This window comes from Myotis brandtii, unplaced genomic scaffold (genome assembly GCF_000412655.1).
Source record: "Myotis brandtii unplaced genomic scaffold, ASM41265v1 scaffold273, whole genome shotgun sequence".
Taxonomy (NCBI): Eukaryota; Metazoa; Chordata; class Mammalia; order Chiroptera; family Vespertilionidae; genus Myotis; species Myotis brandtii.
Genome location: NW_005360391.1, coordinates 1071582 through 1087247, shown reverse-complemented (window position 1 = coordinate 1087247; position 15666 = coordinate 1071582). Strand labels below are relative to the sequence as shown.

The following is a 15666-nucleotide window of genomic DNA, read 5'->3' as shown; positions in this document are numbered from 1 at the left end:
GTTTGTCCTACCTTTGTGGTACAGACTGAAGGTGCTGGAATGAAGGCAGATGTAGTGCTTGTCATCGAAACCTTCATATTTTGTCACACAAAATAACGTGCCACTACTGAACTCTAACCAGAATTCACCATGCTTGTTTTCCAAAAGATCTCCATTCTCTTGCTAATAAAAAGATGGGAAAACACAGATGTCATTATTTAATGCAGAAGCCCTGGGACAGAATCTCTCAGGTTGCAGCCAAGTGGCCTGACTCTTACGCCACCTGACATGGTGATGTGAAAAACTGAACAAGTACATGGGGCCTCTTCTGTCAAAGAGCCCCTGGACTCCGCCTCCTTCCAATGGACAAATGACTAGTTATCATCTCGGGAGCAGAACAAGCATGTTTCCCACAAGAAGGTGTAGATAACGTTTGCCTTCTGAGCTGCACGAAAGGCAGCTTTCCAGAGTTGCTGTCATCATGACCTGCCTCAGAAAGCGGGCTTCTCAGTAGCTGAAACTACTCCCAGCTCCCTCAATTACAGGATGTGTTATCGTGGCAGATCTAAATAAGGTGCACTTGAAGGAACACTTGATATTTGTAAATCTTTACCTTTACATCTGTATACACTGACATTAATCCATGATTAATACTCAGAAGAACGGAGAGAAAACTCTGCGAGTTCTTATTCTGAGAGTCGAGTTTTTTTTTCCTACGGGAACGATAGTTGGGATCAAGAGTAGAAAAATACTGCAAAGTCTCCTCCTCTGATCCACTTTCCTCATCTGTGAGAAATAAGGGTCACAATCACATGGTTCTGACAGCTTCTTTAAAAAACTAGCAACCTGAACATCGTCATAAGAATATTTATTTTACAACCTGTTCCTTTTTACTCAGAATCTGGTCTGACAATAAAAATGTCCATGCTGTGTTTTTTCACTTTACCACTGGACTTCAGACAATGCATATACTATCACTATAAAGATATTATCATTAATTAATAACAACATTCTCAATATGCAGAGAGAAGTGGGGAAATATAAATTACTAAAAGATATTATAAAATATAAATGAAAAACATCATCAAAGAAACATTTTTTAATCCATCAACTGAAAAGGCTACTACTTTATTGCTAAACTAGGCAGTGACATCCAAACAAATTTAAGACATATTACCATAGTGAACTGTAGATTTAAATGGACTAAAACTGTCCTTGTTGAAGGTATTGATCAGTTGACTGGCTACTGACAGCCCAATACCATACGAAATATTTTCAAAAGTCTCCACTGGTGAAGGAGCTGTTGGTTCCCACAGCAGCAAGTCATTGAAGATCCTATAAAGACAAAGCTGAAAAATAAGTACGTAATTCCTAGTTCAACTAAAGGCAAACTAAAGAGCATCCCTTTAACAGATCGCATGAATAAGAATTTTCTAACTGCTGAAACAGAAATTAGATCTTACAAAAGTTTTTACTTAAATATCAATTATGTTCCTAAACTGGAAAAATAACAGACCTGGCTGTAATTTGTACCATTAGATACCTAATTAGGTGGCGGCCTACTTTTACCTGTTACATGCATTAAATTACATACATCTAAATGCACTTTAAAGAAGGAAGTTAAAATTTTTTGAGAAAAAATGAGAACAGAAAGAAGACTGTTCACAAACGAGAGCACTCTGTGAACTCTAACAGATCATGCATTGCCTCACTTGACCCTCCCACCAACCCTGTGGGCAGCCAAGGGAGACGCCTTACTCTCACTCTACACTTGAAGAACCTGCCTCATAAAGGCTAAGTGACCTGCCAGAAAGCAGATTCATTGGGAAAATCACGTGAGATGAAGAATGCATGCGGAACAGGGAACAGAGAAAGGAAATCTTTCTAACTAGCAGGCTAACCAAGTCAATACTGGTGACTAATGGGGTGACCGATGTCAAGCGAGGCTACTACAAGACCGTACCTTTAAAGAAATATCTGTCACTACTCACATGTCTTTCTGCCCTTACCCTCCCCTCATCACCCATGTCTATGTGTCTTCATGCAAACAAAGGCTTCACAGCAGCGGTTCTCAACCTGTGGGTCGCAACCCCTTTGGCGGTCGAACGACCCTTTCACAGGGGTCGCCTAAGACCATCCTGCATATCAGATATTTACATGACGATTCATAACAGTAGCAACATTACAGTTATGAAGTAGCAACGAAAATAATTTTATGGTTGGGTCACAACATGAGGAACTGTATTTAAAGGGCCAGAAGGTTGAGAACCACTGCTTCACAGTGTCCTCTAAGAGGCCTTTTGTTAGATTTGGACCTGTAGCATCTCCTTCACACAAACAATTCAAACACAGCACCTAGAACATGTTACTGTACTTTCTTGTTTCCTGGCAGTAGCCCTCGGAGAGAGGGGCCTGTGTCTTGGTCATCTTCATCCATGCCCAGCACAGTGGCTCTCACAGAGCAGGCAGTGCTGATGAAGGGAACAGTGTGTGACTCACAGGGAAGGACTGCCAGAGGCAGACTCATCGTAAAGCCTAGTGTGAATTCCAAGCAAGGTGCCAAGCGATGAGGTAGCCCTGCCCCTTCCTGTGAGAAGCCACTTGTCTGGGAACTTCCCGGGCCGATTCCCGAGCTTCTGAAGCCCTAGAAAGTATAAACCAGGACTGAGCAGCGTGGCTCACAGGGACTGGAATCCCCACCCACAAGGACCCTTTCTGGAACATCTCTAGGTGGAAGACACCAGGGATAGAAGGCAGAACTCTGTCTCAGACACACTGAAACTGTGCCCCACAACTGTGTGGTGTCCATCTGGCTCATGGCTTCTTGGGCATATTTATTAAAACAAAAGAGTTTAAATCCAGTCTTATCTAAACTCCTATATGTATAAATAATGAAGGTACAAAGTGAATTTTCTCAGGAAATGGTTTTCCTTTCCTTATTCCCTACAACTATTCTCTTATCTTCATAGATTAAAGAGAAACTATTACTTAAAATAAAACCTGGTGTTCACAGTATGTAAATAAAACTTCGTAAGATTTTACTGTTTTTCTTATTTACTGTTTTTAATAACAAGGAAGAAAACATGAGATATTTAAGGATAATTCACCATGATCCTGTGGCTATGAGCCTGAGATATAATAGAAGCTCAATAAATACTTAATAAAACCAGCTAGCCCTGACCAGTTTGGCTCAGTGGCTAGAGCGCCGGCCTGCGGACTCAAGGGTCCCAGGTTCGATTCCGGTCAAGGGCATGTACCTTGGTGCAGGCACATCCCCAGTAGGGGGTGTGCAGGAGGCAGCTGATCAATGTTTCTCTCTCATCGATGTTTCTGACTCTATCCCTCTCCCTTCCTCTCTGTAAAAAAATCAATAAAATATATTTAAAAAGTAAAAAAATAAAAAAAAACCCAGCTAGACTCTTTTTTTATATTCTATTCTAAAGGACTATTAGCACAGAAAAAATTCTCATGTACCTCAGACTGACACTATCTTTTTTAAAAAGAGCTAATTGACCAAGGCACTAAATGAACAAACCAGTATTTTAAATGTATGAAGTAAAAATAAAGCTGGTTAAAACTCCTGTTCAGAGAAATGTTTTTAAATATTATATATGTTATACATACATAGACATATATACACATATATGTGTGTGAGGGTGTGTGTGTACATTATGGAGACACTGGCAAACCTTGAATGGGATCTGAGGACTAGATGTTAGCAATGTATACTATATATGCCCTCATTTTGGTTGGTGAACTGTGGTTATGAAGATGTCCTTGTATGTGGGAAATATACACTCAAGTGTCAAAGTTGAAGGGGCATTAGGGCAGCAATTTACCCTCAAATGGTTCAGGGAAAAGTTTTTTCCTATACTTGCAACTTTTCTGCAAGTTTAAGAATGTTTAACATTTTAAAAAATAATTATTAATTTTTAAATTTATAAATATATACAAAGCCAAATAAGGGGCAAAGAATTCACATCCAAGGAACTTCCATGTGTAACTTACATGATCCACAGCGGGGAGGGGCACTTGGTGTTGACCTAATTCTAGGGCCTGAGAGGCCAAGTGGGCAGAGTAAAAGAGAACAGAACTCTCCTAAGCAACCCTCATTGAACCCACTCCCAGATGGACAGGTCCTCTCGAGCTCCCTGGTTTAAGCAAGTTCTCTGACATGATGATGGATGTCCCACATGCTGACTGCTGGCTGCTGGGACAGACCACTCTCTAGCGCAGCTGAGAGCTTCTCCCACCAGTTGAGCCCTATGTTTTGTCTCTTCACCACAGGTCAGCGGTGTTTGGCCTCAAGTTTGTTCATCCCAGCTGGATTTATTATTGTAAGGATAGTTTAGTTAAATGTTGTGCTTACTGATGACTTCTAAGTATACAGACTGAGGTGGAAAAACTCTTAAAACCTGGAAGGACTCTGCACTCAAACTGTTTTGAAACTATTTTTTTTTTTCACTCCACTTCAAAGAAACTGAAACTGAAAATTGTAGACAAAGCCTTCTGGGTACACATTATGCAAAAATTCCAATCAGTGACTCATACTAAAAAATAAGCCTTTTCCTATATTTAAAAAGAAGTGGTAAATAAACATATATTTATAAATTGCAGTTTAAGGCATGTATCACTGTTCTAATGTCCCAATTTAACCAACAACCAATTAACACCGAAAGAAAAAAAAAGTGAATTAAGCCTTTCTGCCCTCTGGGCTGGGCTTGAGCTAGTCATTTCACTGTGCTCGGGTTAGCCTTGCATACTGCAGGCTCTCAGGAGACATTCCTCAAGTATAAAATAAGAACAGTCTAGCCCTAACTGGTTTGGCTCAGTGGATAGAGCATCGGCCTGCAGACTCAAGGGTCCCGGGTTTGATTCCAGTCAAGGGCATGTACCTTGGTTGCAGGCACATCCCCAGTAGGTGTGTAGGAGGCAGCTGATCGATGTTTCTAACTTTCTATCCCTCTCCCTTCCTCTCTGTAAAAAAATCAATAAAATATGTTTAAAAAAAAAAAAAAAGAACAGTCTAGAGCAGGGGTGGGCAAACTTTTTGACTCGAGGGCCACAATGGGTTCTTAAACTGGACCGGAGGGCCGGAACAAAAGCATGGATGGAGTGTTTGTGTGAACTAATATAAATTCAAAGTAAACATCATTAAAAAAAAGGGTACGGTTTTTTTTTTTTTAGTTTTATTCATTCCTGCGCGCCCGCACGTGGTATTTTGTGGAAGAGCCTAGACCAGGGGTGGGCAACCTTTTTGACTCGAGGGCCACAATGGGTTCTTAAACTGGACCGGAGGGCCGGAACAAAAGCATGGATGGAGTGTTTGTGTGAACTAATATAAATTCAAAGTAAACATCATTACATAAAAGGGTACAGTGTTTTTTTTTTTTAGTTTTATTCATTTCAAATGGGCCGTAGTTTGCCCACGGCTGGTCTAGAGATCAGTAGTTTCCAAACTTCAGATCATCTGTAAACCCTAAGTTAAAAAACTAGGGAAGCTCTCTAATGTGAATTTATAAGTTATATGCACATATAAATTATGCATATTATAAAATAAATATAAAGTTTTAACGGTTTTTAAAAAATTAAATAGAAGCACTCGTATTTTCTTCCTATAGTCAATGGGCTGTCCTGTGAATCTCATCTTCAAGACAACTGCACTACAAAGGTCATTCTGAAACTTAATTTTCTGATTCTAAGACTAACAGTCCTGGTCACTGGTAGTCAGAGCTTATCATTAACAGCTCAGGAATAAAGGGCCAGTGATATATGATACCAAGCAAATCTACAGTTGAAACAACAGTGTGAAGTTTCTGAAGATGAACGGAAATTAGAACCACCTGCTTCCATGTGGGAAGCTAGTGGTGATGGACACTAAGACGTCTTCTCCAGAACCCCACGTGACCACCTGCAGGTACGCTACAGAAGAGATTCCCCAGTGGGTAGGAAGGGGAACAATGACATCGTCATCTAGAACCCACGTGACCACCTGCAGGTGCGCTAGAGAAGAGATTCCTCAGTGGGAAGGGGAACAATGACATCATCATCTAGAACCCCACGTGACCACCTGCAGGTGCGCTACAGAAGGGATTCCTCAGTGGGTAGGAAGGGGAACAATGACAGATGACTACTGAGTGCTTTCTATGTGCCAGTCACTGTTCCCATAACTTCCCAAGTCTTGTACCATTTAATCCTCCCAACAACCCGCTGAGGCCAACACAAGTATCACCCTCATGTACAGATGAGGAAGCTGAGTTCATAGACGCTAGGTAAATTGTCCCAAGTCTTCATAGTCTATGACCTTCAACTCTAGAATGCCATTTATTTCAACATATTTTCTGGGTATATATGTTTAAGGGGCTTTAAATATAATACATTTTAATTTTTATACAGAAGTGTATGCTAGAGTTTATCATTCTAACCAGACCCTGTTTTGGACTTTGAGAAGGGATACTTCTGAAACAAAGACTCTAGGATTCTGACTCCACCCCAGTACTGCTGGCCCTCTAGACAGGAATCACCCAGCTCTTTTCATGTCATGGCACACATAGAATGGGATTTGCTCAGTACCTATGGTGACAGATGGCAACCTGCCAACGTGAGGGCAAAGGGAATAAATATCTCACACACAAGTAAGGCAGTTGCCAGACACACTGGCTAGGAAACTGCTACGACGACAGCACACCATAGAGTAAGGGTTCTATATCAGCACCACACCAAGTTCACCGAGGCGGAGATAATAGTACAGCAAGGAAAGAAAAGGGGAGCAGGGAGGCAGAAGGGCAGTGAGGCAAAAATATCCATCCCATTCAACAAATGTGTTTCACTCACCTATTATAAAGCTTCTCATAAAAGCTTCTATTAGGTAGTGTCATGTGAACATTGGGTAACGAAAGTTCCAGGACATAGTGAGAATTGCTGATTGCTTTATCCTGAAATTCTGTCATTTCTACAGGGTCTCCTGGCATCACCATCTAAAACATGACAGTTTAGTTAAAAAAAAAAAAAAAAAAAAAATGCATTAAATAACCACTGTATGTTTAAAATAGTAATTGCATCTTCTTACTCTAGGCAGAGGACTTGGTATGTCAGCAAATAAGCATGTGACTTTTCGTTTTAACCACGGAGGAAACAAAAATATGATTCAACCGAGGAGTTAAAAACCTAGCACAAACAGTATACTAAGTATTTTTTAAAGAAAAAGAAGTAAAGCCATTAGTACATAATCAAGGATCATTTCTTCGTGGCTTGCTCCCACTTATACTTTACCTGTTCGTTTTCAAACATTACTCTACGAGAGGAAAAGGGAGAGGGGGCAGGTCTTCTCAGATCACACACGTCTTTCAGGGAGTGAGCACCACCTTCCTCTTCTTCCTGATAGTGGCCATCACTCTCTTCTTCTTCCTCTGCTGCTATTCTCTCCAAAATGGAATGCATGGCTGGTGGATTTATTTTCAATACAATTCTGATACCAAGGACAATTTTAAAAATCAAGATCCATATATAAACTGCAAAACTTTAACTTTTATGTAAATTAATACAAAAACCACTGACTGAATCATTATTGGTGGATTCACCTTGTCTACAAAGTCTAATTATATCTAATCTACCCCATTTCTCAGTATCTTGTAAACTTAGAGTGTAGAATTGATAAAACAAGTAAACCAAAGAGAGGGATTAATGTGTTATTCTTACTAACTGAAAATCTGACCTTTTGAGGATACAAAGATTTGTTTTTAATTTGACTAAGAATTCTATTTATTCTCACTAACCCTAATTATTCTGCACGCAGTCTGTTTTGCCATTATGGAATACTTGCACACCTAGGAAACCTTGTGTTCATAAAATATGTTCAAATGGAGGAGAGATTGACTAGGGAATATTTTCACAACTGCAACAACCAAGTCACCTTTCCTTTAGGATTTTCAATAACAAAAGGATTGTGTTCTCTGCTGGCCATCACCAGCACAAGGCTGTGCAGTCTCTCCTTTGTCACCACATCAGCCCATTGTCACGATGAGGCATGCCCCCCCAAGCAAGACAGGCATCTGTGTCCCATCCCGAATGGCCTTTTCTTTTTTACTACGTACGTAGGTGGTACCAGTTGGTTCTAGTTATAAAGTTTCAGAACTATTTAATTTATAGTTATCCTAATGGAAATTGTGCTTCCAAATTACGTAACTGAAGTAGATCCATTTCTTAGGATGAAAACTCATGCTCTAAGCTCCTGCGGCTTTTCAGGCCTGTACTGATACTAGTAACGTCTGTCCTAAGAGTCTGACAGGTCTGATACATAGGTGGTGGGGTGTAGAACAAGGCAGGAAGGAAAATGGCACCAAAAAGATCACCTTTAGCGAGGCTTCAAATACTTCCTTTTCATAATGGGTCATTATTTCAAGTAAATAAGTTATTTTAAACATAATCCAAGCCCACTATCAGGCTAATTTAAACTAACCCATGGTCGCCCAGCCTGAGGGATCCGGAGGCTGTGGTTCTCTAAGTCCAACTGCACACTGGGATCACCTGGTGTGTCTTTTAAACTACACTGATGCCCAGGCTCCAGCCGAGGATCCCAGGGTGGGGCCCAAGAACCAGGATTTTGTAAATGCCCCAGATTTGAAAAACACTCTCCCAAAGCATCAGTGACCATAAAGTTCACTTGACGACTAACAAATGGTGCCCTAGGACATCTCTTCTACTGCAGCCTTGAACTATTTTTAACATGGCCAATGACTCTTTGGTTCTTCCACTTAGACCAGACAGCACATCTTATGCTTCCACCTCTCACAGTATCTAACAGACACTTTCATAAAACAGCACTCAAAATACATTTTTTATTTCATTTGTCCATCTTCCTCTGGGTTTTCCCATCAAGGATGGATATTTTTAGCTTAAATTTAATAGCCAAAATGATGGTTAAAAAAAGCATAGTAATTTTTTTAAAGGAAAATCTCATTAAATATATGTATCATATCCATCTGCTTACTCACCGTGGCCAGTCAAAGTCATCTGACGATGTTGTATCTCCATCTACTCCACCAGACACGTGGAGAAACTTAACAGATGGCTCTCCTTTATCTTCCTGGAATGACCCTAATAAAACAAGACTGATTAATCGAAATGCATGTCTTCTCAAAGGGCTGAAAGGTGCTGTCCTCCTTAAGGGAGCAAAGATTCTCTACATCAGAAACATATGCAGCATTAAGTTCTACAGCATTTATTCATTTGTTCCTACTTCTTGTGTACATGTTTTTTGGGAGACAGAATGAGCAATAAATTAAAGATGCTGTTTTCCATTCAAACTCAAAATTCTACGTGCCAATGTTTAATGAATAGTAAATACAGCAGGTACCACTGAGTGCCACTGAGTGATTTTATTGTTCATACAAGTTTATGCAGTTAATTTAGGAACACAGAGTAACTTATGTCTTAAATGTTGATTTCTGTATCAAGCACTGTAAGAATTACCTCTATTCACAATAACGCTATAGATGTCTATTCATTCCATTTTACAAGGAATGACTTTCCTCCAGAATAATGAGTCTCTTACCACTGGAGATAAGAAAATATTAGGTAACCCCTAAAGGTCCTTTCATGAAGTCATATTGACAAGAGTCAGTTTTAAAGATCTCTAAGAATGTGTCAAGCTTAGAGAAGGGAAGGGAAACTTTGCAGCCTATTCCCCTAGTGGAAGGTGAGCAGAGAAGGGGTGGAGTGGCAGAGGGGAGGTGTAGTGACAGAGGCAGGCTGTTAAGGAATCACACACAAAAACAAACACCAAAAAACGCCAAAAATCACCCATCCTGCGTTCTTCATGGACTCGATTCACTCTAAGTATATATATATATATACAATGACAAAAGCAAATACAGAAAAACTTAAAACAGGTTTCACAAAGGAAAGTCACGAGAGAGAGCAGGATGATGGTAAAAAGCTCAAGCTCTAGTGTTAGTCTTGGGTCTGAATCTGATGCTGCCACTTACTACTACCTGACCTTAGAAGGTCCCTCTACTTAAGTCTACAGATTCCCCGCGTACAAATGACAAAAATGATTGGGAATAATAAGCCTACATGATTATGATGATTAAAGGACACAGATAACACGTGTGAAATGCTCAATGCATTTGCTGACATAGAGTGGTACTCAAATTCTGGCTAGCAGCCCTCTAGGTCAATGGAATGCATGGCTGGTGGTAAAGATGTAGACACCGGCACTACATTCCCCCAGAGAAAAGTATTTTAACCAAGCAAACAAATCATCATGCTTAGTAATTTCTTTTCAAAAACTGACTTATCTCACATAGCAGAATTTTTGCTAACACATCTCCTAGGGCAAGAGAAACAAAGGAAAAAATAAACAAATGGGACTACATCAAAATAAAAAGCTTCTGCACAGCAAAGAAACCACCATCAAAATGAAAAGGGAACCCATTGTATGAGAGAACATATTTGCCAATGATAATTCTGATAAGAGGTTAATCTCCAAAATATATAAAGTACTCGTACAACTCAACAAAAGGAAGATAAACAATCCAATTAAAAAATGGGCAGGGGACCTGAACAGACACTTCTCCAAAGAGGGCATACAAATGGCCAAGAGATATATGAAAAAATGCTCAGTCACTAATCATCAGAGAGATGCAAATTAAAACCACAATGAGATGTCACCTCACACCTGTCAGAATGACTATCATCAATAAATTAACAAACAGCAAGTGCTGGCGAGGATGTGGAGAAAAGGGAACACTAGTTCACTGCTGGTGGGAATGGAAAACAGTATGGATTTTCCTTAAAAAATTTAAAATAGAACTTCCATTTGACCCAGAGATCCCACTTCTGGGAAAATATCCTAAAAACTCCAAAACATCAATCAGAAAGAATATATGCACTCATATGTTCATAGCAGTGTTATTTACAACAGCTAAGATTTGGAAACTGTCTAAGTGCCCATCAGTAGATGAGTGGATAAAAAGCTGTGGGACATTTACACAATGGAAAACTATGCAGCTATAAAAAGAGGACCTCTTCAGGACTGCATGGATGGACCTGGAGACTACTGTGCTAAGTGAAATAAGCCAACCTGAGAAAGACAAATATCACATAATCTCACTTATTTGTGGAATCTAATGAACAAAATGAACTGACCAACAAAATAGGACCCGAAGCAATGGAGGCATAAAAAAGACTCAATGTGGGGGTGAGGGGATGAGGAGAGAGAAACCAAAGAACTTATAAACTTATATGCATAGCCCATGGACACAGACAGTGAGTGGTAAAGACCTGGGTATGTGAGGGGGTAAAGGGAGAAATCTGTAATACTGTCAACAATAAAAAAATATATTTTAAAAAACTGACTTATCTTACATATTTGTATACAATACTGGGAAAAAGTTGTTACTCTTGTTCTCTAACATTATGTTTTTTAATTGTATGTTTTGCAGCTGTCATATACTTTTTCATGCTCTAGGCTTCAGCAGCAGTTGTTTGTTTACAGTCTGTGCCTTTACAGGCACCTGCAATCTTACCAGTTAGTTCTCTAAAGGTAAGTTCCAATTTAATTTGTTCTGGGGTTGATCCTCCTATGAATTCAGTCTTAAATTCTAGATCTGTGAATGCTAAATGAAGAATCTCCTTCTGAAGTGACTTCTTAAACCACGGTCCTCTTTCCTGATCTGATCGAAGATCGGGTATTGGGAAACGAACAGAAAGGTTTAATGCTGGTGTGGCAACTTGTACCGATATTCGACAATTAGCAGGATTATGTGAGTCATCTAGAAACACTTCAGTGAAAGCCTTGTGCTAAAACAAAACATCAAAATATAGGCCAAATGTTAAATTAAGTAAATAAACAAGTGACATTAGTATTCAAGTACTCAACTTTGCAATATGTATAATCACATTTCCTCATTCAGTATAGTACATTAAAATACAATTCAAAATAACCACTACCATATCAGTTTAGTGTAATGAAATTTTATAATCCAACTAGAGGCCCAGTGCGTGAAAATTCATGCGCTAGAGGGGGGTCCGTCAGCCTGGCCTGCCCCCTCTCACAGTCTGGGAGCCCTCAGGGGCGGGAGGGGGCCGTTCGATCAGGGGAAGGTGACACCCCATCACTCCTCTGCTGCTGCCACTGCAGGCAACACAAGCCTTGGCCAGCCCTGGTTACCTAAGCCTCAGGTGGCCCTCGGCGGCTGGGGGGCTGAGGGCGGGTCTGGCCGCACTGCATGCCTGCCACCCCCCCGGCAGGACTGAAAGGATTGGGGGACTCCAGCAGGGCTGAGGGGACTGGGCACTGCCATCTTGTGGCTATGGGCACCACCATTTTTGTGATGGTGTGATGGTCAATTTGTATATTCCCTCTTTATTAGATAGGATAGCCATTGATAAAAACCAGAATACTGGCAACATGTAAACCCTCATATAAAATAAATAAAAATAAAAGCTGAACCAAAGTGAAAACACAGTGATATATATTTCACTACAGGTTTAAAAAGAATAACATGTAAATTAGCTCATCAACAAATTCAATAGTTAAAAATCACTATAGTACCTAGTATTCAGTTTGAAGGATTTACCTACAAATATGCTACTTTAAAGACTCAATATGAATGTGAAATCAGATGAAGTATGCCAATTGCAAAGCACCATCCCTGACTCGTCTTTGTACTTCCTGGACTAAGCCCAGAGCCTGGCACGTCACAGGTTCTACATAAATATCCAGTAAATGACTCACTCTGTGTTCTCATTCAACCCAAGGGCATGATCCCAACAAATGGCTCTTAGAAACCAAAATACACATGCACCATTTACTCCAGCCATGTTATAGTAAAAAGTCCAAAGAACATGCCCTTCAGATAAAAGCCTGTTTCTGTTCTTTCTCTAAAATGCATTGAAAGATAAAGCTTTAGTCCAGGGTGCACTATCATGAATCAGTCTCTAACCACCCAGATTATAAAGTTCCCTTTGGTGCTAGATTTGGATTTTTAACAAAGCTATTCTTTCTCTCCCCATCTGACATTCCAGTTCTATCTCTTACTTCAGCAAAAATAATACACCTATAGCTGATAGCAAATAGAGACATTAGTCCCACAGAACTTAAAATAACAAGCAACTGGTGACAAAAATTAAAGAATGCTGATTTAATCTGAATACCATCACTAAGTGAGGGAGAAGAAATAAAGTAAAAAATAAAATATATTTTCTTTTCAACCAAAGTTATCTCTGTTCCTGGTCCTACACCTCCCAAATTCCTAATAGATTTCTTGCAAATCTGACTTATTTAATTTGCTTTTGAAAAGACACCAGGAACCAGATTTAAGTACAAGTCACATAATGTGATGCCCAATAACACTGTGAAATATGTTCCCATTTTCAAAAGTATATCTTATCTTAAATGGGCTACATTTTATAGGTGGCTCAAGTACTTTGTGAGTAGCTAAAATTTTGTGACAATACTATAATCACCGTTTGTAAAATTAAGATAACACCGAAAAGGAAAGAAAATCTAATTCTATTCCTCTAACAAAATCAATACTACCAACTGGTGTATTTCCATTCATTCTTTTTCTATACATCAATTTTATTCACACCGTTGTAATGGAAGTTTACTTCTTCACAAGCCTTCTTCACGTTGCTGCACCATCTTCACAACCATCATTTAAAATGGGTGCAAAGAGTTTCACCCAGTATGTTAGCAAAACTTATTTAGCTATCTAATATCCAGACATAAAAGACGTCTCCATTTTTCATTATTACCAATAATGTTAATTTAAGAATACTTAAGTTCAGAAATGATCCAAATAAGCCTATGAGCTTATTAGTAATTCTGATTAGCATTTGCAACTTTTGACTACTTACCAGACTAATATGCTTATTATATGAAGTATACATGTGAGATGCCATCATCTCTACTGTAGTAAGTTTCTGTGGTTGAAGCAAAGAATTTAATCTGTCCACAATACTGATATCCAGCTCACAAAATACGGGATTTAATTTAATTTGTAATTCTGCCTTCTGAGGAACAGAACTAAGTCTTGCTTGATTACCCTTTTAAAAGAAGAAAAGCATTAATATGATCACTAATGATACTATAAAACTAAGTTAAAACCTTCCATTTGTGACAAAATATATGTCAAATAAAAACTTACAGGTGGTAATCACAGAGAAAGATCTCTTACCTGGGGCCCTTTATTCTCAGAATGCTTATAATGAAGCTGAAGACACACAGGGGGGTGGGAATCAGTTCGTTCTTTGGAATGGAACATTAAAAGCTTAAAAACAAAGATGAAAATAAATTAAAGGTTAAGATATTAAGCTATAATTAATCAAATGAATTAACAGACATGCTAACATAATATTGGGAAGAATTTTTTGGAGTCAGGAAACTTTAAGTTTTCATTGTCACTTACTACCAATATGGATCTTGACAGGTTAGTTAACTTTTGTGATACTTAGTACCTCATCTACAGAATGTAGGGAGGACTCAAGTAAATAAATGCCCAAGAAACTGCTTTGAAGTAAAAAGTACATGAGGGCAAAATAAAAGCAACAAATATCACTCTGACAGCTTAGAAAAGTGTCTCTTGGACACACTATTAGGATAGGAATAACAACAGATTAATAATAAATAAACACAAGACATTGCACTTGTCTTCAACAGTGACTGAACAGTGCTTAGCACACAGCAGCTATTAGGTGAATAACAGAATTCTCCTGAAATTAAGAGTGCTTAGAAAATGAGTGAAATGAAGTCATTTGCCCATAACCTGTCAACTCTAAATCAAACATTTTAACAGACTTATTGCCATGAAAGCCATACTTAAAAATCTGTCTCAATAAAACAAATGCGCGCACGCACACACACACACACACACACACACACACACACACACACACACCTCTTCCTATATTACTTCCTATCCCTTAAGAAAATCACTTCTGTTCATACAATTCTTAAAGAGCAAGACAGACTTAAAGAATAATCATAAAGGGAAAGTATTTAGCATTTACCTCTGTATAGTGAGGAGAAACAGAATGAAAATCAGTTGGAAACAGGCACTCCAAAAGTTCCATTTGACCAATAGACATATCAGTACTAAAATACCTGGAAGCTGATCTTTGTCTTTGTTCATAGGATACTTTGATGCCAGTGCCTATGAATCTACAATAAGACATGAAGCAGTTGAGAGTATGCATTGGATTCTAGATTAAACAATGTGTCAAACAGTACACAAGTATTAATGAAGTATAACAATGACCTACCTATTCTGGTAAATTCAAGTTGTAACTAATATTCCTAAGGATATTAACCAGAAAGATTATTTAAAATTTCCCTGACATAAGATAAAGAAACCAGTTCGGTTGACAGGAAATTATCCAGGATATATTTACTTCCCAACACCGCCCTTCCTTCTTCCACATTTTAAAATGCACACTGCAGTGGATAAAATCTTTAAAACTATAAAATATGTATGTAATAGTTTCTTAAAATTATCTAAAACATCATGTAATATTTTTAAAACTTCAGTGCTCAAATGAAGGTATTCCTCTAGTTTTTATTGCTTTTGTTGTATTTCCTACTGACAGATATTTGAAACCTCATCAAAAACTGGAAGAGCCCTAGCCAGTTTGACTCAGTAAACAGAGCTTCAGCCTGCGGACTGAAGGGCCCCAGGTTCAATT

The 15666-nt window shown here is 38.9% G+C and overlaps 1 protein-coding gene across 2 annotated transcripts in view; it reads right to left on the bottom strand.

The window, feature by feature from the left end:
* ATG2B (autophagy related 2B) overlaps window positions 1-15666 on the bottom strand; it is a 73802-nt gene that overhangs the window by 29301 nt on the left and 28835 nt on the right. For both annotated transcript variants that reach the window (XM_005868540.2, XM_014541482.1), the window contains 10 exons: window positions 14995-15145; window positions 14163-14255; window positions 13843-14031; window positions 11508-11781; window positions 8973-9075; window positions 7252-7447; window positions 6814-6956; window positions 1157-1314; window positions 593-765; window positions 12-162 (listed from right to left, as the gene is read on the bottom strand). In XM_005868540.2, the coding sequence (XP_005868602.1) occupies window positions 12-162; window positions 593-765; window positions 1157-1314; window positions 6814-6956; window positions 7252-7447; window positions 8973-9075; window positions 11508-11781; window positions 13843-14031; window positions 14163-14255; window positions 14995-15145 (1631 nt within the window). The remainder of the gene's footprint in view (window positions 1-11; window positions 163-592; window positions 766-1156; window positions 1315-6813; window positions 6957-7251; window positions 7448-8972; window positions 9076-11507; window positions 11782-13842; window positions 14032-14162; window positions 14256-14994; window positions 15146-15666) is intronic.